The following is a 26,181-nucleotide window of genomic DNA, read 5'->3' as shown; positions in this document are numbered from 1 at the left end:
ACGGTAAACACGAGTTTGCTTGACTACTCTTTTCTATTAACGCAACTTTTGCACACACAAGTGTCAGTGAAGTTTGACCATCGGGAATGCTGGAGAAGGGATTTCCTCAAGAGATCCTCGGCTTGCGAGCTTCCTTTATCTGTTTCCATTTCTGAGAGTAAATAAACAGCACACTCCTAATTTGGCATCAGCATGCAGCTCGGTTTGTACTCCGCTCTTCCTGCTTGTCTCCACCCTCTCACTCACCATATCAGATTCAAAGTTTTTTTTTAATGCTTATTTTCTCAAACAGAGCATTTCAGTCCAGCTGTAGTGGTTCAGCAAAATATGCATCAATCTCTATGGTCCGCTCGCTCTTATTTGACAGTAAAATTAGCTCCTGCTACATCTGTTAACAGTGACCCTTTTGTCTTTAAAGCTCCATTCATTTGCTTGCTTAGGCCCACGTACAGTTTCATCTGAGCTGCATCTGAAAATAATCTCATGGCAATCTAAAAAGATTTTGTACATTTAGATTTATGCATTTCGCAGATGCTTTTATCCAAAACGACTTACAAAGTATACATTTTTACCAGTATGCATATTCTTTGGGTTCAAACTCATGACTTTTTGTGCTGCTAATGCAATGCTTAACCACTGAGCTATACAGGAGCATTTTGCAATAGTGTAAGTCATAATAATAGGTTTGTAATAATTGGAAATAATTACCTGAATGATTGATCTTTAACTCAGATTATTACACCAAATGACCAAAGTAACCCTAAAAATAAAGAAGTGCTGTCTGTAAAATGTGAAAAGTAACTAAATAAGGAAATATGCACATGCAAATGTAAGAAACGATTCATGATTACTCCAACAAAATATTTATTTGACACCAATGTAAAAAACAAGACTTTGGTACATCATACAGAACATTATTATATGCAGCTATATGTTCACAACTTCATGCTGAATATGAAAGCCTGCCAAAATAACGCCTCATCTTAACAATCAAATCTGTAAAACACGTGTCACATTGCGGTGTACTAGTCCTTGGGTACAAAAATGGCAACTGAAGGTGTCGTGACACGCGCAGTTTAACCATATAAATAAGCATGAGCTTACCAAAGCTCTTCAGCCATTAAAAAGATAAGTCAAGTGCTGTGCAAAAGGAAGTGAAAAAAAAACATTTCACATGATTTACACTAGCGCTTGCAAAGGAAGAAAGAAATGTCTGGTGTGAATGAACTGTGTACTATGAACGGTCAGCATGTATACTGAATTATGTCAAAGGTTTGCTTAATGCGCAAGCAGCTCTCATTGCAACAGTGGATGCAAACCCAATGAGATGACCCTACAGTTTATATTTGCGACTGTTCAACAAAATGTGCAAATATCAAACTTGAAAGACAAAGAAATGGCACTTTATTTAAACTAATAGCAGATAAAATGTATAAAGTACATTTTGAAGATGAAATTAGCAGACCAAATACACCAATGAGTTTCCTCAATAGAAATCATCTATTTAAATAATTATTAAAAATACATTGAATCACTGATGATGATCTTATTAGACACCTGTAATAATAATAATAATAATAATCAAACAAACTATATGTAAGCAATCTCACAGTTTCTGTGTCTTACACATACATGCTTTGATAGATCAGTCGTGGCCCCAAATCATCTTCAACATGAGACTTTTTGTGTTTTAGGGATATGCAAGTATTCACATCTCATGTCAGAAGTATTTTGCCTCTGGAGGTGTTCCAACAATCACCTCCTTACCTCCAAAATCCCAGTAGGCGGTCACGTGAAAGACCATGTTGGAGAGCACCACCAGATACTCGCACAGAGCAAAGAGGGTATAAACTGCAATAGAGAGATAAGAAAACACTAGTGTAAGGTGCGTGAAATTGTATTGGTGTGTAATACATTAAAGGAAAATCCAAGTTATATTTTGTTCTGTGGAATTTGTTCTTATTCCATTATAATAAAACTGAATTGTGGGCAGGGGGTGACTATCAAACCCCAAAAATGAGACAAAAGTATAACAAATTTAGACATCCCCACTACTTTTATATAGAGAAGTAGCCAGGATGTAAAACAGACTACTTTAAAAGCATCCATATCCTTTTAAGACTATAGTACTTAATGTGCAAGAAGTGTTAAATTCATGCTGATAAAAAGGGAACAAATGCTGGCTAGAACATGGGTGGGGTGAATGCTAAAGAAGGGCCAAGATGTTGCACTCACTTCCCGCTTCACAATAAGTGTTGTGGCGTTTGAAGAAGTAGAAAGCCAGCAGACAGAAACAACTGTTGAAGAGGAAGAGGCGGCGCTTAAACCGGTATGACCTCATCTCCTGATGTCACAGAGGATTGGAGTAGATGGGGTGAAGAAATGGAGGGAAAAATTGAAAGAAAACACAAAATGTCATCAGGCTTCTTCTGCAACAAGATGTGGTGCAAGCAGGTGGTATGAGGTTCTGTAAAAGCATCTCTCTCGACCACTTCCCCTGAAGTACAGAAACGCACACAAACCCAGCTGCACTTTCACAGTGCTAGAAATATAAAGATAAACTGCGGTCTCTTACACTTTTGACTACCATGTTTCTCAGCAACCAGCAACACCTTTTATTACAGCTATGCTCATGGTGTCAAGACTGGTTGGTGTAAATGTATCGAAATGATAAGAATTATTATACGTGCCTTCAAAGTATCATCGTTTAATCTTGAAATTGTTTGCATGCCCAAACGCTCACACACTTAAAGCATTTTGTAAAACAAAACTAAAAAATATACAAACATCTTCAGTAAGTGCAATTTGTTTTTGACGATTTTATATGATGATAGCCAATCGCTGTAATCCAGGTAGTTAAAACACAGGTATTCTCCATAAAGCTTGCAATATAATGGGGCCTGCTACAGTCCACACAGAGATCTCACTGAAAGACATTGTGTAGTATTGTAAGATTGGCGTATACTGCCATCTGCTGATCTCAAATAAAATGGCAACCATATACAGAAAGTGGATTACCTCGGAGCTAAGGGGATGCCTTGCGATCACGGACCACAACCAGCAGGTGCAAATCATGTGGCATAAAGAGCTCCCGATAAATAGAATAAAGCCACTCTTATGGACACCTGTGGAGTAAAAAATAAAAACAAAATTAAGCATTACACAACCAAGCTTATGTTTTGTAACTTTGTGTTCCATACAATTCGGATTTCAGATATTTCCCACTTCAAAACCGGAAATAACGTCCAAATACATTGAGGAAAATAAGTATTTGAACACCCCGCTACTATGCAAGTTCTCCCACTTAAAAATCATGGAAAATGTATGATTCTTTAACTATTTATTTGTATGATACAGCTGCAAATAAGTATTTGAACAGCTGAGAAAACCAATGTTAATATTTGGTACAGTAGCCTTTGTTTGAGGTCAAACATTTCCTGTAGTTTTTCACCAGGTTTTCACACACTGCAGGAGGGATTTTGGCCCACTCCTCCACACAGATCTTCTCTAGATCAGTCAGGTTTCTGGCCTGTCGCTGAGAAACACGGAGTTTGAGCTCCCTTCAAAGATTGTCTATTGGGTTTAGGTCTGGAGACTGGGTAAGCCACCCCAGAACCTTGATATGCTTCTTTCAGAGCGACTCCTTGGTTATCCTGGCTGTGTGCTTCGGGTCATTGTCACATTGAAAGACCCAGCCTCAACTCATCTTCAGTAGGGATGGTGTTCTTGGGATGGTACTCATCATTCTTCTTCCTCCAAACACATTTAGTGGAATTATGACCAAAAAGTTCTATTTTGGTCTCATCTTACCACATGACTTTCTCCCATGACTCCTCTGGATCATCCAAATGGTCATTGGCAAACTTAAGGCGGGCCTGGACATGTGCTGGTTTAAGCAGGGGAACCTTCCGTGTCATGCATGATTTCAAACCATGACGTCTTAGTGTATTACCACCAACAGTAACCTTGGAAACGGTGGTCCCAGCTCTTTTCAGGTAATTGAGCAGCTCCTCCTGTGTAGTTCTGGGCTGATTTCTCACATTTCTTACTAGGATCATTGAGACCCCACGAGGTGAGATCTTGCATGGAACCCCAGTCAGAAGGAGATTGACAGTCATGTTTAGCTTCTTCCATTTTCTAATGATTGCTCCAACAGTGGACCTTTTTTCACCAAGCTGCTTTGCAATTTCCCCGTAGCCCCTTCCAGCCTTGTTTAGGTGTATAAATTTTGTCTCTAGTGTTTTTGGACAGCTCTTTGGTCTTGGCCGTGTTTGTAGTTGGATTCTTACTGATTGTATGGGGTGGACAGGTGTCTTTATGCAGCTAACGACCTCAAACAGGTGCATCTAATTTAGGATAATTAATGGCATTTTAAAGGCAGACTAAGGCCTAGTCCACACGGACACGGGTATTTTTATAACCGTGAGTTTTTTCACGCGGTTCGGCCGTTCGTCCACACGAAACCGCAGTATCAGGGCACTGAAACCGAGCATATTTGAAAACCCCGGCCAGGGTGAGCTTTTTAAGAAACCCCGGTTACAGTGGTGTCGTGTAGAGAGTAAAACCGGGGGTTCTGCCTTGCAAAGTCAGAGTGTGCGCCGTTATCCACTGTGTTTGACGTCAAGATTGTGCGCCGCTGACTGCTTTGTTGATGATTCTGTGCAATGGCGGACGTATCTTGCTAATTATAACTGTGCTAACAGGGCTACTAACATGTATACAGATAAATGCTCAGTTATCTCACTATATTGCGAAACACGATTTGGATTATATCCCCGCCTCCTGGTGTGGCATGCTCTTGATAGTGTGCTTTTGCTTTATCGTGTGGATGAATATTTAATTTAAACCGAGCACGTGTGGACGGGATTTTTTTTTAGGGAAAACTCCGGTTATAAGTATACCCGTGTCCGTGTGGACTTGGCCTAACAGGTCTTTGAGGGTCAGAATTCTAGCTAATAGACAGGTGTTTAAATACTTATTTGCAGCTGTATCATACAAATAAACAGTTAAAAAAAATCATACATTGTGATTTCTGGATTTTTGTTTTTAGATTATGTCTCTCACAGTGGACATGCACCTACGATGACAATTTCAGACCCCTCCATGATTTCTAAGTGGGAGAACTTGCAAAATAGTAGGGTGTTCAAACACTTATTTTCCTCACTGTACGTATCAGATTTCTGATATTTTTGGAACACATTTTGTGTAATAATATGTTGATTGTAGCAAAGTTTTATTTACATAAGTGTAAATTTCTCAATGTTACTCCTTTTTGTGGCCTTTAAAATTATTATAAAATTTTATTTCAAACCTTTAAAGGGATAGTTCACTTTAAAAAGAAAATTCGGTCATCATTTACTCATCCTTATGTTGTTCTAAACCTGTATGAATGTATTTTTTCTGATGAACACAAAAGAAGATATTTTGAAAAATGATGGCAAACACAGAGCAGCTAGTGACCATTGACTTTTCATGACAGAATTTTCATTTTAAAGTGAACTATCCCTTTAAGCATTTTAAAAACAAGGGTGCCTTAAAACGACATAAATTACTGGCTGTATATATGGATTAATTACCAATATGATTTCTTTATTTAACTTTTATTTTATATTATTTATTTATTTAGATCTTTTTTAATTCTTGTGATGCTGCTTGTATCCTAATGTGTTAAATTGATAAAGTGAATGCCTATTTGTTTTTTAGATATTAATGAAAAAATTCACTGAAAAAAAAAAGATTTTTGATATTCACCACCTCAAACCCAGAATTAAACCTCTAGAACGGCAAAAGCAGGGTTCTGGCAAGAGGGGATACAGCTATGGCCTAAATCCCATGAAATGTTGTATTTAGGGTTGGGTTTGGGAGTAGGATTTAAATGAAACAGCGCCCATCCGGCGGGATTTTGGCCGTAGCTGTATCCCTTCTAGCCAAAGCCCAAAAGAAGTTGGATATCAGAGAGGGTGGCAACTAGCTCTTTGAAACTTTATGTGAACGATAAACAAACTTGTGACATGTAATTGACTGGAACGCATTGAGGTCGAAGGTGGGACGTTTAAACTGGGATGTTTCAACCTCCAGCTTCATCTGTAACGTGACCTAGGTAACATTGAACATATTTAGTAACATTTAGGGTCAGTTTCCCCGACAGGGTTTAGATTAATCCAGGACTAGACCTTACATTAGGACATTCTAGTAGTTTTTACAAACATATCGGTAACACTTTACAATAAGGTTCATTAGTTAACATTAGTTAACTACATTAATTAACATGAACTAATAATGAACTGCACTTATACAACATTTATTCATCTTTGTTAATGTTAATTTCAACAATTACTAATACTTTTATTAAAATTTTGTTAATGTTAGTTAATGCACTGTGAACTAACATGAACAAGCAAATAAAGCTTTATTTATATTAACTAACGTTAACAAAGATTAATAAATACTGTAACAAATGTATTGCTCATGGTTTGTTCATGTTAGTTAATACATTAACTAATGTTGTTAACTAATGAACCTTATTGTAAAGTGTTACCAACATATCTCACAAAAACAATACTGTTGTGCATCTTAAGTCAAAACAATGGCACTTATATATGTTAAGATATGTTACCTTTTTAAATTATGGCAGCTCAAACTTGCATTTTGGTCTGGGACTAGGATAAGCCCTGTCTGGGAAATTGCCCCTTAAAGTGTGTAATAACATTTGAAGCGCTATTCCAGATATAATTTCCAGGTTGAGGTGGGAAATATCGCCGAATAAATATCTAACCTCAAAATCAAGGGAAAGATAAGACATTTTAATTTGCAGAAAAAATAGGCCCGTTTTATCATTATTTATTTAGGGATACACGATATATCGGCCGACATATTGTTATCGGCCGATAACTGCTTATTTTTAATATTATCGGTTATCGGTCTGATAGCAAAATTAGGCCGATAAATGAAAGCCGATAAATGATGGATTATTTTGGTTTGTTGAACCACTTCACTTGCTCATTGCTGGCCATGTGGAGTTTTGATTGGTGCTTTCTGTGACATAGCATGAAGATGACACGTGTTGCGGGCTTAAGAAGAGTATGCTAGTCTAGCGCAAAGACAAGATGTCAGCGTCTACAAGTTTTTCATTGCGAAAATAATATGAATATTTATCAGTCTATAGATATCGGTTATCGCCCCCAAATTTAAAGAGTTATCGGTTATCAGCCAAAATTTCCATATCGGTGCATTCCTATCATTATTATTCATATTAATTATTAATGTAATGTGCAAAATGTAATTACTAAAAAGTCTCCAGATCCTATCTGTCTATTAAAATGTGAATAAAATACTTAGGAAAATCAACACATGGCATAATATACTCATAGAAGAGCTGAAAGGGTGTTTACGAGCACATTATTGCAACTATGAAAACATATTATCTAATGCCACCTTATTGAAATCAGTAACAGGCTAATAAAACCCCTGATACAACAGGAGCCAACCCTGCATCTGTCTTCCAAGCTTAATTCCAAATCTTCACTTACTGTAAGTCTCAGTGGAGGAGACGTATGTGAGCAGAAGCAGCCCAAAATTTTCACTGAGAGCTAAGAGGAATGTAAGGACACTCAGAAGTTTCTCCGTCCGCCTCCTGGAGAATCTACCAAGGTAAAAGCTCAGGTATGTCGCTGCCATCAGGAGCCGTGGGGCTGAATGCAGACTGATGCTGAAACGCCAAATGTATCGCTCTGGTGTTAGACTGATGGCCGCACTGATGGATGGTAGGTAGTTGGGAACCTGTGAAGACATTTGTAATGTAGACAGTAATGAAATTTCATGAGAGAAGTGTCATTGCTTTTAATGCCTTTTAATTATGATTTTCCCCTGATGGACAAAACACACAAAAATCACTTACACTTTAACACTTCAAGCATTATGCAGAGACCTTAAATGGCTATTTAAAGGGATAGTTTACTGAAAAATAAAATTTTGCAGTCACTTACTCACTTTCATGTTGTTTTAAACCTGTAAAAATTAGTTTGTTTTAAAGAACACAAAGGATGTTTGTAACCAAACTGCTCAGAGGCACCATTGACTTCCATAGTAGGATAACAGAATACTATTGAAGTCAAGGTCAAGGTGCCCCAGATCACTTTATTTTTAATTCCCTTCATTTGTGTTCAGCAGAACAAAGAAATGTATACAGCGTTGGAACAACATAAGAGTGGGTAAATGATGACCGAATTTTCATTTTTGGGTGAACTATCCCTTTAATAGGCCAATAACAGAGAGTGTATGAGTATGGCAAGTATGTGGTACTCACTTCGCAGTGTGTGTACGTAGCAGCATTATAATGGTTGAGCATTGATATTACGACACAGATGATAAAGCCGAACAGAGGCAGACATACTGCCATCAAAGTTAATCGAGTGTAAGGCAGTCGTACGAGAGGCTTGTCTCGATCCACAGATCCATACGGGACTTGTTGCATCTCCCCTGAACCCATTACACCTCCAGATGTGTCCACAACTACAATCTGACGGTACGCAGTCCAGTCGTAGAGAGGTGATGTCATGCCAGCATCTTTAACTTTATGTCTGATGTTTTTGATCGATCTGAAGTTCGAGCTGTGAATAGCGAGTTGAACACTTACCGATCAATAAATCATATCGTACTGCCCTGTGGTTTTAACATAAGATAAAATAAACGAGATTAACGTCACGATAATAAATAACAATTCATATTTTCAATAAATATTAAGAATATTAAGCCGTATCCCTATGTTGCTGTTATGAATAGAACTGTTGCTTTGTAGTACTTCCGGTTTTCAATTTCAAAATTAAAGTCCCCATAAGCGGTGTTTTCCTCGTAACTGAATGTTTGCGATTTAAAGCAAACTTACAAACCGCAACATACTATGTTTTTTGTTATTTACATCAAAATCTCGGTCTCCTTACCATATAATAATTATTTTTAATTTAAACAGTTGGGTACAGTTTAGTGGAAAATATCAGTTTGACCTCCCATTACGAACAATGCTTTTATTTTTTTAAGTAATCCTGGGTTTTTAGCGTATTGATTACCATTGGCAAAACTATAGTTTTACTACAGTAACCATGGTTTAAAGGGGACATCTGAAAATCGTTCCTTTTCCATGTTTAAGTGCTAAAACTGGTCCCCAGGGCTTCTATCAACCTAGAAAAGGTGAAAAAGATCGACCCAGTAACTTAGCTTTGGTAAATCATTATCTGCAAGCGTGTGGAGAAAATAGGTAATTGAAATTATGCTCCCCTTGTGATGTCAGAAGGGGATAATACCGTCCTTAAATCCGCACTATCCAATCACCACACTACAATTTAGTGCAGAGATCAGCTCATTTGCATTTAAAAGGACACACCCAAAATGCCACATTTTTGCTCACACCTACGAAGTGGGAATTTTAACATGCTATAATTAAATATCTATATGGTATTTTGAGCTAGAACTTCACATAAATATTATGGGGACACCAAAGATTTATTTGACATCTTAAAAAAGTCTTGTGAAATGTCCCCTTTAACTATTAACTAGGGCTGGGTATCGATTCAGATGTTCCAGATCGATTCGATTTCGATTCACGATCCGATTTTCGATTCCGATTCTCGGTTCAACTCAATGTATGTAGATTATATAGAATATTATATTATATTATCAAATATTAGAATATAGACTGAATGAATGAATGACAGGCTTGCCTCTCGCTCCTTGGTAACATTGTGCAAGGCAAAAAAAAGGGTGACATCTAACGGAAAAGACTAGTAATTAGAAATTACAAAATAGTGTTTCTTACAAATAAATATCCTATATTTGAAATCAAATATCTAATGTATAAATATTATGAGAGCCAACGTAAAAAAAATTATTTTTTATTTAACACACAATGCTTTTCCGCATGAAGTCCTGTATGTTTCACCAAATAATTATTTAGGGAATATAGACCATACTTGTGGGGAAAATGGTCATTAGATTGGCTACAGTGTGTGCCTTTCTAATAGGACTGCTTACAATAAATCATAGATCCATTCAAATTCAAAAAAAAATATGGCTTGCACCAGATAAAATTGTCAGATCACATTAAATCCACAGCGATAGAACAGTCATTTGTTACATGAATGCCAGCCATTCATTAACTTATCAATGACACTCCAAACTGTATTGCTAATGATTGCTTTTCAGCTCACAGGACTGTTTTTATCAACATAATGCATCACCATATATTTAAAATGGGCCCTCATTGTGTTAAATACAACAACCAATTCATTTTCTTTTGAAGAAAAACACATTTTTTGAAATGGGGAAAAAAATATCATTTACATTTCATTCTAACAGCTCTCTCCGAGTCAGTCCGACTCCTAGAGAAAACACAACCAAAACATCCGCAAAGTCTGTAGAAGGGAAAAAAGCAGGAGTGCAGGAATGTATTTAATATACACGTCAGGGTCTCTTAGCCCGGTCAAATAGATATTCTCCAGCTCTTTGTCTCAAATGTCATTCCTCCATCACTGACACCATCTCCACCTCTTCAAGAGTCACTGTCTGAACCGTTACTGCTGTCTCGACTGATCTCGATCTGCAGCGATGGCAGATTGTCCAGCCTGCTCTTCTTCATCTTGTTGGATTGCTGTTCTTTCTGCTTGATCATTGCTCCCCACACCTTCTGCAGCTGAGAGTCATCCTCTTCATTATCGTCTTCATCGGCCCCATCCGATTCTTCATGATCTCGTCGTCGTATTCCTCTTGAAGAAGACGGCGGAGAAGACACCTTATGGTCGCCAACACTTTCCTTGTGAGATGGGCCTAGGCGGCTCCACAAGCCTCCTGGAATTACAAATCTTGTAAGTATAAAAAACTATAAAGACTATAAAGTCATGAGCAGTTTCAGCTTCCACTAAAGCTCTGCTTTTACTTTAACATACCCGATTTCTTATCTTTTGAGGGTTCTGAGAAGAGGTTACGCCCCTCCTGTTTAGCCACACCGAGTCTGCTGCGCACGTCAGTCAAGGGCTCTCTCCTAGAGACGTTTCTAGAAATAACAGGAGAGACAGAGCGGCATCTTTCTGGAGAGTGTGCCCTCTTCCCTAATCTCTGTCTTACATCTGTGGAGAGAATGATAGACAGTTGTCTCAGCAAACGTGTTCCTGTTGTTTTAAAAGGAAGTGTTGTGAATAAATAAAAGCTAGGAGTCTGACCCGTCTTTCCACTAGAAACCACCGGAGGGCGTGATCTCGGTTGAGAAACTCCCTGCCTCTTTTCCTCCAGTAACTGCCTCACATCTGTGACTTTTTCTGGTATAGGTTTGCTGCTGCTGCTGCCGCCGCCTCCTCCACCACCACCACCAATGCGACTCTTAACACTGCTACTTGTGTCACTACATATGGAGTTTCTAGGAAAGTGAAAGGGGCATGATGAATCATTTTGCAAAAGTAAATCAAGTCTTTGCCTCCAAGCTTTTCACACAGAAGGTCCTACAACTGAAGGTACACTCACCGAAGACTTCGAAGGTTGGTTTCTACCTCGTCGGCGTACATGGTCATCTTCTTGCTCTTCTTGGGCGAGGGCGTCGAGATCATTTTCAGTTCCAGGTCATAGTCCATCTCATCTGAATCCGAGGATGCAGGCGACTTTCCACCCAAACGACTACGCACACCACCTTCCCCGTGGCGCACACCCCGTTCCCTGTCTCCACGATCTTTGTACTCCACCACTCTGTCATCAGCATCCATGTCTTCGTCTCCATCCTCCTCCTCTTCTTCCTCTTCCTCTATTGGCTCCTCTGGCAGATTCACCAGGTCAGCTACGAAGCCAGAATACAGATGTCAATACATTGAAACTGTTGTTTTAAGAGGTCGTTTCTAATTTAGGAGTTTGTTTTACCCGAGTGTCGATGTGTGTAGGGTGGCGTGTGTCCCATGCTGTCTCCAATGAGAGGCTTCTTGGTCTTCAGGATGTCACGCTGGATTCTCCGTGTGTGATATCTCCGTTTCCTGTACACAATTTGAACAGAAATGTTGAACTTTCACACAAATAAGACAGACATACATATTTAATTCCAAAACATTTTAGAATACATTTATTAGATTTGTTAAATAAAAGCACATATTTTGTCAAATTTTTGACCCTTTATTGGCCAAACACTATGAAATTTTTGTTTGCAGATGCATCTTGGTTTGATATTTTGTATTTAACGTATTTAAATCATAGATTTTTAAAAAATATAATATTCATAACTACATTATCTGTGGTGTATGAAGACCTTACATAATGAACTGTATTGTTTTTATTATCTTAGAATAAGCCGTTTTTTATCTACTCACACCGCAGGTCTCCGTACATGCAAGTCGGCGTCATGTTTCTACAGTAGCCCTAAACAGACAAACTACAGAGCATGTTTTGTCACTATGTTGTCTCAGACGACGACATGTTTGTCCTGTGGCAGCTACTGTAGCTTGTGTTTCAAAATTAAGGGGTAAGCTGTGGACTAAGCTGATGGTTGCAATTCACAATCTCACTACTAGATGCCGCTAAAAAAACACAACATGGACCAAAAGGTACATCAATGTGGTGCATTTTGGTAGCAAAAATAAGTAACTAGATTTATGAGAATTTTTTCTTGTAAAGAATTTTGTGCTCTATTATTAAAATCTTTGGTTGCATATATGAAGAGTGATAATATGGGGCACACTCGCCACATACAGTACACAACATATGGTAAATGAGATTGACAGAGTTCACTATTGGTCAAAAAATGTTTAATTTTAATAAAATAATTAGTGAGGGGTTTATTATTGACAACTAAAACTCAAAGCAACCTTTGCACCCAGAATTTAAAGTGGATACTGTTACTTAACCCCTTAACTGGCACAGCCCTTTTTCTAAATGGGGGGGGGGGTTCAAATTAATATAACTCTGGCATGCTTTAGTCTAGAAACATATTTTTTGTCTCTTTTTAAAGAAGACACTTTGAGGTTTTTCATTAAAGTATCTGAGGTGAAAATATAATTTTTTTTACAATTATTATAGCATTTAAATGTATTTTAATAAATAAAAATAATGCAATTAACTATTTATTTTGTATATAAAATTATATAAATGAAATTGTTTTACAGTAGAAAGCTAAAAAAATAAACTGGTTTTGATTTAAATCACAAAAAAATTCGGTTTGTGTCACACTTTTAGTGGTTTTATCAACAAAGACCACTAGATGTCATTAGATTGCTGCATACTCTTGTCACAAATAAATAAATTACTGTCACCACAATATTACTCTTGCTAAAACTACACTCTTAGAGCTTTCCAACATGAAATATATAGATAATGATATATAGTTTGTCAAGATTTTTGTAGATTTATAATAGGATATTAGTGTTAGGAATATATAATAATTAAAGGACAAGTTCGGTATTTTACACTTAAAGCCCTGTTTTCAGATTGTTTATGGTGAAATAGAATAGTTTTGACTGAAATTTCGAATTATGCGTCTGCCCCGAAAATTTTCGGGTGTTTGTGTTTCACCTCCCACCTCTACAATGGGTTTATAGGTGCACTGGAACAATCCTTTCTAAAATGCATTAAACTTTTGTTTACAAAGACGTGAAACTCAGCGAGTTTCACGAAAATCGCTGCAAAAGTTGCTTTCCAACAGGTGTTTTAGCATTCGTTGTTAACTTGTGGACCTATTTTTCCAAACGCCTCACAGCCGTACATTCTTCCGTTGAGAGCTTGAATAATAGACACTCCAGCCCAGTTGGTGGCGATAATCCGCCTTTGCCAATTGCAAGAATACAAAGAAAGTTCCCGGCGCGGAGTAATATCGTACCTCACAGCACATCTAATACAAGTCAATGGAGTTGGCAAAACTACGATAAAACCTGTTGGAATGCGTATTTTGCAGCGATTTTTGTGTGAGCATATCCGTGAACACCCCTGACCACTCTGTGAGTTTCACGTCTTTGTAAACGAAAGTTTAATACATTTTAGGAAGGATTGTTCCAGTGCACCATTAAACCCATTGTAGAGGTGGGAGGTGAAACACAAACACCCGAAAATTCTCGGGGCAGCCGTATATGTCGAAATTTCAGTCAAAACTGTTCCATTTCATCATAAACAATCTGAAAACAGGGCTTTAAGTGTAAAATACCGAACTTGTCCTTTAATATGCATTCCTATGTGGTCAGTGACCACAAAATGACTGTCACTCACTACATAATTACTGTTCACTGCCATCAGATGGCCTTGAAATATGAAAACTACATTCTTTGGGCCAGATTTACTAACAGCTTGCTCATCATTTTGGAGTTAAATAACATGCGCAGTGGATAAGGTGGGGTCTAGGTTTTTTGCGACTTACCTTATTGCATATGCATTTCTAGGAGTTTTCCTTTCAGACGCAAAATTTATGGGAGGAGATTATTTAAATGATTCACCGACGCACTTTACTAATGTCTTAAATCAATTTGCGCTTGAAATGGCTACAAATGTTGCTGATAAGAGAGACATCAGAGAGCTTGTGGTACAAGGCAGATGATTTTTTTTAACATGTATCAGTTTAAATGGAAATCCAGATGAACATATTATTCAAAAATATTGTTTGCCAAACCTTGTTATTTTTATTTGCTGGAGAAAATAAAAGAGTCACCACTAGGATAATTTACACAATAGCAGGTGTTTCAAAACTTGTAAACCTACATTTTTTGTCCTCCGGTTCTTTAAAGTGTACTGTGGTTTAGTTAGCTGGGATTTCATCCCGAATTTTCAGCTGAGATTTCCGTGGCGCTGAACTCCTCGCATCGGACGTTAGTAGATCACCTGCAGGAGCACCAGCTTTGCTTATTTGCGACCCTGAACTAATTTGCGCTGCTCTTAGTAGATTGAGAACTAATTTGCGCTGCTCTTAGTAGATTGAATTGGTCATTATAGAAATCAGCTGCTGCGCCTGTGTTATTTAATTTGCGCCTTTTAAGTAAATAATCACTCCCAACGACACTTTTTTTGGAATTGCGCTCTCGTGCTAATTTGCCCCGTTTGGTAAATCTGGCCCTTAGAGCTTTTCAACAATATATCGCTTGTCAAGACTTTAAGACTAAAATATCAGTGTTATAAATATGTAATAAAACAAATCTGTGGGCCTGTGACATTTTAGAAAATGACTCTCACTACTACGTCATTCTTTTCCCACAATGGTGATGAAATATCAAAATACATTCTTAGTAGTGATGCACCGACATGGATAACACTATCGGTTACGGGCCTGATACCAAACTCATGTACTTGTACTCATAAAAATACCAAAAACCGATACCTCACGTGAGGTACTTTTTTGATTGTCTTGTTGTCTGGGATTTCTTTAACACTGACAACTTTGTGACAGGCAATTAAAAATGACATGCATTATGTCCTTGGTTTTGCCCTTAGGGGGTTATTGGACACTGTGAAATTTTGGCTTTGAAAATTTGTGATAATAATTTGTAATTTGTGATAATAATAGTTGAAGCTGTTAAAAATAAAGATGCTGATATGTTCATTAGTCTCGTTGTGTTGTTCTTAGAAAATTGCCACATAAAATAACCTCAGTACAATAAGCATCGGTATCGGCGAGTACCAGGGAAAAAAATCTCTGTTCTCGTACTCGATCATTAAAAAGTGGTATCGGTGCATCCCTAATTCTTAGAGCTATCCAGAAATATTATTGTCAAGATTATTTAGGTTTAAAATAGAGTATTAGTATTATAAATCTGTACTAATAACAACTTGGGCCCATCTATGGGCCTGTGACAATTTAGAAAATGCCTCTCACTGTGCCATTCTTTTCACAAAATGGTAGGGATGCCCCGAGCGGGTTGGGACAATACTAAAGAACACAATTATAGTTACGTTTCTTTCCTTCTGTGCAAACGAACTCAAGATTTTCTTACCAAGAGTTACTTAAAATGCCTCTCATTCCTCCATAATTTGGGTTCCCATATTTCATGTAGTATCGACTTCTCCTGGCCGCACCCAGCTCTTTTCTGTCATCTGCCGTAAAAACAACGATCAACGGTCACAACATGCAAAATTTGTCCTTTACATGTTATTCAACAGTATATTCTTCAGGAGCATGTAGTAACGAAAGACCCTTCAAAAATCTCTCCCCGTTTCGCCAATGACTTAACACTACATAACTCTCATTCTCAAATACATTATGTAGCAAATTATCAACAGGTCCAACTTTTGGCCGTTTCTCACCCTGAGTGGCAAACCGCAAGAACAGTTTGTTCCCTTTAAACGGGTTGATCGTGGGTCTCGGATCATTCCGAAGAAGAGATTCCCGCTCCGTCTGGGACACCAGATCTGTCTGGATCTAAACAAGGAATACAAATGTTATAAATATAATGTATGTAAATATAAATACTGTCAATAACAAAAAAGATTTGACCATCCCATGTACCTCTGAGGTTTCCTGTGTCTTCTTCTCCGTCTCCTCCTCAATGTCACTAGCTTTACCTTCACTGCCATCACTGCTTTTGCTCTTATCTCCTTTCACCACTTTATCATCATCATCAACCTCACCTTCTTCTTCCTCCTCCTCCTCCTCCTCATCATCATCATCAGATGATCCACGATTTCGTCGGTCTGGGGAAACAAATGATCAGCATGCTTTACCACACAAGATACTTATATGGTACACGGCTGAACAAAAGGCAAAAACGCACCATCATATAAAGATGATCGTGACCGCATTCAAGGTGACCGCATTAAATCCCCGGACACAAATAATGACAAGACAAACCTTTCGGAGGTTGGACTGGAAGATCAGAGGGTTTAGTGCTGTCTGCATCTGTCACTTCTTCTTTGTCAGGCATTCGACTCAGGTTAATGAGAGCTCTGGTTGAAGAGATGTCATCCAACCACACCACATTGCCTGGAAACAGAGCGATTTGACTATAAGCACCACAGCCAGGACTAAAACTAAATTTACGTTTGAGATTTGTATAATAGCTTGACATCATCGATATCATTACGCTCGTTTCAGTGAGTCTGTAGTACTTACAGGAAGTGTCATCTATCCACTCGATGTGGGCCGGTGGATACTCTTTGAAGTAGCTAAAAATAGACTGAGTACTCATGTCATCTACCCCGCTCATGTGTAGGGCTTCCAAACGCACCTTTGGAATAGCTAAATAGAAAATACATGGTCATCGAAAGTGGAAGGGATGGGTCAATTTGAACACTACAGTAAACAAATTCACGAGCCTAGGATGTGTTACTAGATCTGTTTAAATAAATATTTCACCCAAATATGAAAATTCTTTTATAATTTACCCTCATGCTATTTCAGATCTATCCAATCTATGTGTCTTCTTAAGTAAAACAATACGATTGTTTGTGAGAGAAACGGTTAATACATATTATTAAGCTTATATAGCAATTAATAATTTATAATAATAACAATAATAATAATAAGTTGAGCATTAATGTAAACATACAGATCAACGCTGGTAATTCAAATATGGTGGCACATTAATAACATACAACATAATGCATGACAATTAATCACGAGACACGCCAAAACCAAAGAGGTTTGAAGCTATCAATGTGTTGCCATATTATAAATTTTATTTAGATATTATCGGTTTTAGACTTATATATAATTGTACACAATTCAATATTTTAAATCTGTGTAGTTTAATAAATTTTGATGAAATATTCTGCATAAATGCATAAGAACATAAATAAATAAAAAAACTGTTTATGTGAATTTTGTTGGAGGTTTTGCACATAACGGTGTAAGTTGAATTAGTACATTAATGACAAATAACATAAAATGTGTTTCTTTCTCTTTAGATTGACTGTAAAACAAACTCTCTCTTTCATAAATGCCAACTCTTGCAGAAATTAATGCAGTCTCTAGGGCTGTGACAGTTGTCATAACCACTGCAACACCGCGGTGGTGAAGTGCTACTTGTGGTGGTGAAGTGCGACACGCGGTTGTATGCATGTCACAAACTATGAAAAATATAAAATAAAATCTCGCCCAGCAAGATGTCTTCAAGTGTTTAGCATGGCTGGCAACATTACAACCCCAAAAAGTTCCTCAATTGAACTGTGTGTTGTTTACGGATGAAAGTGCTACAAAAAACAAACAAAAAACACGCACATAGGTGCCGATCCCGTGGGTATTCTGGGGCTCGACTCGAGCACCCACCGAAATGGCCAAGCACATATGCCCATTGCTTCACATTTTTCGTCTAAAACTATGCAGCTATTCATTCAAAAATGAAAATTGTGTTACAATGAAAAATGAAAATTGTCATTTACTCTCATGTTGATACAAACCTGTATAAATTCCTTTGTTCTGATTAACCCGAAGGAAGATATTATGAGGAATGTTCTTAGTCAAACCATTTTTGAGCCCCATTCATTTCCATAGTATTATTTTTTCCTACTTTGGAAGTGAATGGTGCTCATGAACTGTTTGGTTACAAATATTCCTCAAAATATCTTCCTTTTTGTTCATTAGAACAAAGAAATTTATACAGGTTTGTAACAACATGAGAGTGAGTAAATGATGAGTTTTCATTTTTGGGTTGAACTATCCCTTTAAGCCTTAAAGTGTAAACTACAGTAATTGCTATACGTTTTATTGTAGTAAATACTAAAGCATTTTTTCTGTGGTGAAAATTAAGCAGAAATCTTATTTTCTATTTGTTAAACTTATTTTCTCCCGTTATCTCTTTTAAAATAGGATATTAAATTGGGTAAAACATGCATCTTAATGCTAACTTAAAACTTGCATATACAAGGTGAAACATGACATGAGATTTGATTGTTACCACCGCTTCCGTCCATATTCATAAATGCCAAGTCTTGTGTGGAAACAACAGTACGTTTTGTCATGCGCTTGTTTTTATAAAAAGGCCCATCATGCGTACTTTGAATTATTAGGCAAGTGTTTTGTGTAGGGATGCTCCGATCTATCGGACGATAGTGTTGTCACAATAACAAAATTATTGTTTCGATACCGATACCATGTCAAGAAATCAGATTCCGATATTTTTTCGATACTTTTCCTGAAAAGGGAGAAACACTTTCAAATCTCATTGTTGTGCTTTATTTTAAAAACGGGACAACATTCTAATCATAACACACACTAATAAATGAACATAGGAACAGTAGATATATTAAACATTAGATATATTAAACATAAGCAAAATATGAAATATCTCAAAATATAAAAAATTAATTTAAGCAATGGCATTCAAGGTAAAAAAAAGAATCTCAGTTTTTCTCTAGTGAGCAATAGTAAAAAAAGATAAACAAGTACCTAAACAAATGTGTTGCTTTTTTGTTAATGTTTTTTTATTATTTTTTTTTTTGGGCCATTCAGCTTTGAAAAGCTGCAGGCGTTTTTAAGTTTTCTGCCATTTTCTTACTCCCTCTAACTTCTGAGACATTTGCAGAATGGCCGTATATAACAGACAACTGCACAGTGACAGCTACAGCAGCGGCCGAGGATGTCGTTTGAAGCACACGGAGGGATTTGACGGGTTTTAAAAAATATCCATAGTATAGATTGAAATATCTATACACTATTGATACAGCTAACTATCACGATAGTTAGCTGTATCGGTATTTTTGCACAGCCCTAGTTATAAACGACTCAAACTAACATTGATTTCAGATCGATAAGGACTTACTGATCAAAAGCCGTAGTACATGAAATAGCTGTGAATAAGATCGTCTGTCCGATTCAGAATAGTGATCGGCCATGTATTTGTAGTGGATATCGGCATTGATCGGAGCATCCCTAGTTTTGTGTAAGTGCTGATATTGGATACAAGTCGCTTTCAAAAGATGATCCAAGCGGGTCGCCAAAAAACAGATATTTTAACAATGCATAAATAAATAAATATGACGACCACCTTGCGCAGTTGCACAGGCATGCATATCCCAACTAACATCCATGTGCCAGATTACATTATCCACATCGACCTAAAACTTTGACCATGTGTTACTTTTTGAAGTTTTACAATTAAATCTTTCACATTCACAGTATTGTGGTACATTGCACAGCCCTATCGTATAGACGGTTTCTTCTGACGCATGTGCCATCGCAGTTACATGTCTGGGCGAAACTTAACTTCCAGTCTCTGTTTGTTTAATGGTCTGACTAGTGACTGAACTCTGGAACAAATACCTAATTGAAAATAAAAAAAATTCAACAAGGTATTGATCATGGATCACTGCTATTTGAAGGGAGGTTTGGCAGCCAATCTGTAATTAATTAAGCAATATCGCTCGAGAAGGGTTGTAACGGTATATACCGGTATGGCAGTATACCATGATATTAACTTTCACGATTATCATACCGTTAACATTTGCTTGTACACGGTTTTGGGGGGGAAAATAATAAAGCAGATCTCACCTCCACTACTGCACACACGCAACTTAATTTGGCTTGACTGCTAGACTACTCCACTCGTTCAATTTAGATCAATTTAAGTTGATTATTCGTAGACAACAGCACTGGTATATCTTTATTTATAAAGCTATACTTGGCAAATTTCCACTGTACCTTTGTAACCTTCTCTCTGTCTGCTCTGGTACCTACCAGCTACGCTCATCAAAGTGGTTGCTTTTTAATGTGCCACGAGTTGCAACGGAATTGGGAAGAACTGCTTTTTCTTATCTAGCACCTTGGGAGTGGAATAATCTGCAAAAAGAGCTAAAGTTAGAAACCCTTATGTCCATAAATGAATTTAAAAACTACTATAAAGAGTATTGTGATGGAGACATGTTCTTGTTTCTCTTAATAGTCTCATTGTGTTTTATATATTTATATATTTAAATATTTTGTACTTTTATAGTGTGAAAATGTAATTTGGTGTTTATGTTATGTTATGTATGCATTTGTTGTGATTTGGCTGCTACCTTGGCCAGGTCTCTCTTGTAAAAGAGATTCTGAATCTCAATGGGACCTCCTGGTTAAATAAAGGTAAATAAATTATACTTGATTATAGTTGATATATAATAAAAACTATACTCACTCACTATATGACGATGTGAACAAATTTATATATTCAGAGCAACTCTGAGATAATTTAATAAGTATTTTATTCTTTTTTTTAAATAAATAAAATTAAAAATAGTAAAAAAAATTAAGAATCAAAGTTTATTTTTTTCAAAAGTGTTGTTTTTTTCCCAAAAAAGTTTGACATAATAAACCATATGTTCAACCCAAACCCCCTATCTGTTTTTTATTAATTTAAGGGTCATTGTAGCTAATGATTATAATAATAAGTGTTTAATACCGCCAAACCGTGAAACCGCGACAGTTTCTGAGACGATTATCATACCGTGCAAATCTCATACAAGAGGCAATCACAGCCGTGATGATATAGAGCTATATCACACTCCTACTTCAAAATGTTATTTTAAAAGCCTCTTTGTTTGGGAACTACTTTCTTCCGCCACGGATTTGAGGGCGGCCAGAATGACAGGTAACACTTTCGGTTGCTTTGAATCTCATAATAACTCAATGGACGGAGTAGCCGTTTCTTTATATTACCATTTCTTGGTCACAAAGTGTAGTTTTAACTCACCCCGCCATTGACGAGATATCTCGTCAATCAAGAGAAAACGCTTCCCCGCCAATGACAAGTATTTCCGTCTTTCCGCAATACCGCTATTATCCACCAGGTGGCGCAACTTTTTAAAACCGGAAGTATTGCCCTATGGCAAGCTGCTGCATGTCCGTGTCTGTTTTAAAGATCGCTCTGAATGGGATCTCTATTAAAAGTCCGTCACAAAAATGGAATTATCTCTGCTTTTTGCTCAAAATGTGGTGTTTTTGCAGAAACCTACCCATATTCAAAAGCTGGTTACAAAAGGAACTACTGAAGTTAGTAGTAGATGAAACGGGTTTTTTTGTTTGAAAGCAGAGGGTCTATTCTTTCATTTGGTATATTGTATGTTTATATATTTTAAGAAGAACATTTTCTGGAAAGGCATTAATCTTTTGTGAAAATCATGAAAAACGCTGGCACTGGCTGGCAACTTTTTTAAAAAACGCTGGTGGTGAAAGAGTTAAGATTAGTTCAGTCGAGAATATATTTGTATTATATTTAAATCTGCAGTCGATTAGTAAAGATAGCGCCTGTTTGAACGTTTGCTTAGTAAGATTCGGTGCGTATGAGAACCAGAGCATGAGGGGACGTCAGTGTTCACTCGCCCCGCTGACCACCGCCCTCTCTGGGCTACATCTCTGACAGGGATTCCCTGGCTCTCATGTTGGCCCTGTCTGTATTTGATGGTCAAAAATGAGATCAAATCAGCAGTATTTGGTGTCATGATGAAACTATTACTTGGTTTCTTATTCATATTTAGTGTCTTTTGTGTTGTTATTGTTTTGGCGCGAGGTAAAAGTTAATAAAACTATACTTATATAATGTTACTATTGCTTTCCCATTTAATTTTAACGCGATACGAGCACTCGCTTGTTATGTTTAACAGCTGCGGTGCTTACCTGCAGTTCCACAGTGTTTTCACGTTCTGAGGATAGAGATCACTCTAGAAAAAAAAATATTGTTTAAATTCCTCTTTCCATGTGTTAATCGTCCACATGATGTGACAAGACATTAATCCCATTAAGGTTATTGTAACATCCAAGAGCGCTGATCTTTGACGGAATAATCACTTCCGATTGGGATTTACACACTGATTCATGAGCTAGTGAACTAATGAAACACACGGAGAGTGTTTAAAAACAGCGCGTCTGTGTGTGTGCGTGCAGTTTTTCCAGTCAGAGATGAGCCTGTATCACTAATACTAAAATGACCAGCAGGTGGCGGAATGATACAAAATGGTGAAGCGGTTCCTGTGCCGTTATCAGTAGAATATTGCACGCCTCTTAGCCAATCAGATTCGAGAACCAGAAAGAACTGTTGTATAACATTGTATACATAATATAGTACACATTTTACACAATAATATTAGCACAGTGTAGTTTTTAAAGCGCTTTAGCTATGATTTGAACTACGGTAATCAACTTCTTGTTTATTTTTGCTTGGTATCAGGCATAAATTATAGGGATGCTCCGATCAGGATTTTTGCAGCCGATACCGATCACCGATTTGTAATCTTCGTGATCGGCCGATACCGATTCCGATTTTTTTAAAGCTGATATGCAAGCTCTTTGATGACTGTAACTGTTAAATTTTTTCTAGATAAAATAATACCACGGATGTTGCCCTTGTTATATTACTTGCAGTAATTAGGTATTTTCTTGTTTTAATAGAGACTCAAATAAATAAGCACAACAAATATTTATTCTGCATAGAGAAATTTTATATGGCTTTAAAAAGACTTATGTCTCCTAAAAGTACTGAAAATAAAACACTTCACAGTCTTTACTGTATTAATTAAATATACACGCATTCGTATGAAGTATAAAAGTTCTTTAGTCAAGAGCAGAGAGTGATTTTATTGAGAGATGAATTAGGTTACTGCAGCTTTAAGACGTGAGGGAGAGATCGCTCTGTTCACGTGCACTGATGACAGGCTGCTGTGTGTGTGGGGGCGGCGGCTGAACGCAGACAAGAAGCTGTGAGGAAAATAAAAGTTTAAACGCTCAAAACTTTAAAACGCATGCAAATAAGAAACTTTTGGCATGAGGATGCAATTGTCCGTGATAGATATGTGTTGTATACGCTGTTTGATGGGGATGTGAAGACGCCTCGCGCTGTTGACCGGAGCGTGTCCTCATAGAAAATACGCATATCTCTGTAAAGGCAAAGAGAGACATACAAATCTGCACGCCGCACATGAGCAACGGGTTGTAAAAATGCTCGCGCTACGTAAAAAATTTCTTTAATTGCAGCCACATTCACGATCCATTTGATGACAAAAGTAAACAGAAAGATCGGTTTATGAGATCGGCAGATTTAGCGAGCACCGATCGAGTCATTTAATGCCATTATCGGCCGATACCGATCGGCGGCCGATCGATTGGAGCATCCCTAATAAATTACTTTAAAAGGACTCTTTAAACTGATTCTTTGCGGGCTTTCAGGAAGTTACGTTTGTTCCACAAAAGCTGTTTGTTTATGTTGTTATAGCTGAAACCGTCTATATGTAAAAAAGAGACAGATAATTTAATAAAAACCTTGTGTTTAACTGATGACATAAAACATACATCTGGGATGGCAGAAAGGCAAGTCTGCTGCTGTAGTAGTAGAGGATTGTGCAAGCAGCTCAAAAGGTCATGGGTATGAACCCAAAAACACACATGTTGATCAAATGTATACACCCTCAGTCACTTTGGATGAAAGCTTCTGCCAAATGGATAAATGTTAATTATGAAAGAATTTTCATTTTCAGGTGATCCCTTCCTTTTAGTTACATTCCCCTACATTTATGAAAGACTTCTTACCTTTCTTTATCACCTCTCTGTCCAATGCCAAATTCCTCTGTGTCGGATTCTCCTCCGCACGAAAATGAAATCTTCTGGCTCGCTTCTCTTTTTTCTCGATGGCCTCCTAAACATTGACCAATGTGGTGAACAAGAGGTTCACTGCTATTCCAGTATAATCACATGATCAACTACCCACCTTAGACGTGACATCGATTCCAGTGATAAAAGTGCCAGCCTTGTTTTCATACCGTCGGCTGGTGTCCTGTGGAGACACATCAGTCTCTAGTTACTCATACTGAAATCCATGTGTACGGTAAAGAAATCAGGAATGATTACAAATCGGTCATTCTTTTTTTTTTTTACTTATAACAAAGCTTTGTTTATTCATGCATCCTTCAGAAAATTATATATACAACTAGTCCAATACTAAAGAAATAACAATGCGCCAAATAAACTACTAAGTTAGTGTCAGAAAACTTGGGCCAGAGCTTCCCATTACCTGAAAAACAAGATGCCCCAAAGCAGCCGATTGATTATTTACATTAACCCATATCCTGCTCTAACATGTAAACAAATCACACACCATGGCCATAGCCAAAGTTCACCATTGCACACACCTTTCAAGTAAGCTAAAATTAGCAAGTTAAGCGACGCAACCTCTCCCTGAACTACACTCTGCATCGGTATCACCAGCGGCCGGTTTCCATTAACTACGCGAGGCCGTGGTTTGACAAAGGCCTACGGGCTAACTCACCGGCAACAGCTCTTTCAAACTTCGCTGAACGGGAATGGATTCCAGCTCTCCTTCCTCCACCTCCATGGGCTCCGCTTCACGGGCATCCTGATCCGAATCTGATTCAGAGTCTGACTCTGATCGATCGGACGCGCTTTCGGTCTTCACTGACACGCGAAGGTTGCGCACCTCCGCCATGATCGCTTACTGCTAACAGCAACACTCGCGGTCAATGGAGCCTCGCGCTAGCTAGCTCGGCTAACTGCGCTCGAGCATCTAGCATGAGATTAGCGCAGGAGAAAGACCGTTGCTGCTGGATGCAGACAGACACGCCCTCTTTTAAAATAAAATGTGTAAAATCAAATGTATGAGGGTCAATGACGTTTATTATTTTTGTCCATATGGTTCAATTTAATGTAAAAGGGTTACATTTTCAAAATAAATTTGCAGATTACTTGCATACATTCCCTTTTTTTTTGAGGACAAAGTCTAAAATTTCTGTTTTTATTTCATTTTGAAAGAATATTTGGGGGATAATTGCAATAATGTCAATTGGTGTAACTAGCAATTTTTTTTTTAATAAAAATATATCTTTCCTTATAACAAAGCATTGTTTATTCATTCCATTAAAGTTATTTATACCACGGGTCTGTTGAATGCTGCATTCTGATTGGCTGAGAAATGTTCTATGGGTGTTGATTATTTCTCTGTAAACCGCCCACCTAACTTGTTAAATGTCTTAAAAATAGGCACCAGAGCAATGTTTGTGGTAACCGTGGTATAAGTGGAATAATTGACTCTGGTCCTTTGAATTATTTGAAAATAATGCACACCTGCGGTGTAACGGCACTCCGCTTCGCGTCGTGCCGCATTACCACCTTGGTGTGCATTATTTTCTTGTAATTCAATGGCCCGTCGTCAATTATTCCTTACATAAACAACTAGTCCAATACTAAAGAAACAACAATGCATAAAATATAATATATTTATATTATATATATATATATATATATATATATATATATATATATATATATAT

General features: G+C 37.4%; 2 protein-coding genes across 2 annotated transcripts; both read right to left on the bottom strand.

The window, feature by feature from the left end:
• Nucleotides 1-847: 847 nt before the first annotated feature.
• pgap2 (post-GPI attachment to proteins 2) lies at nucleotides 848-8,825 on the bottom strand. The gene is made up of 5 exons (XM_055180818.2): nucleotides 8,306-8,825; nucleotides 7,530-7,779; nucleotides 3,019-3,125; nucleotides 2,236-2,344; nucleotides 848-1,851 (listed from the first exon to the last, which is right to left on the bottom strand). Exons 1-5 carry the CDS (start codon nucleotides 8,555-8,557, stop codon nucleotides 1,721-1,723), a joined length of 849 nt encoding a protein of 282 aa, XP_055036793.1. The 5' UTR covers nucleotides 8,558-8,825; the 3' UTR covers nucleotides 848-1,720.
• Nucleotides 8,826-9,871: 1,046 nt separating this feature from the next.
• On the bottom strand, nucleotides 9,872-25,462 carry ncbp3 (nuclear cap binding subunit 3). Its single transcript, XM_055180515.2, has 13 exons — nucleotides 25,164-25,462; nucleotides 24,606-24,671; nucleotides 24,428-24,533; nucleotides 17,048-17,173; nucleotides 16,787-16,918; nucleotides 16,445-16,629; nucleotides 16,243-16,357; nucleotides 15,933-16,032; nucleotides 11,896-12,005; nucleotides 11,509-11,815; nucleotides 11,211-11,404; nucleotides 10,938-11,117; nucleotides 9,872-10,839 (listed from the first exon to the last, which is right to left on the bottom strand). Exons 1-13 carry the CDS (start codon nucleotides 25,338-25,340, stop codon nucleotides 10,544-10,546), a joined length of 2,094 nt encoding a protein of 697 aa, XP_055036490.2. The 5' UTR covers nucleotides 25,341-25,462; the 3' UTR covers nucleotides 9,872-10,543.
• Nucleotides 25,463-26,181: the final 719 nt, after the last annotated feature.

This window comes from Misgurnus anguillicaudatus, chromosome 9, assembly GCF_027580225.2.
Source record: "Misgurnus anguillicaudatus chromosome 9, ASM2758022v2, whole genome shotgun sequence".
Taxonomy (NCBI): Eukaryota; Metazoa; Chordata; class Actinopteri; order Cypriniformes; family Cobitidae; genus Misgurnus; species Misgurnus anguillicaudatus.
This window is presented reverse-complemented; position numbering and strand designations above follow the sequence as displayed.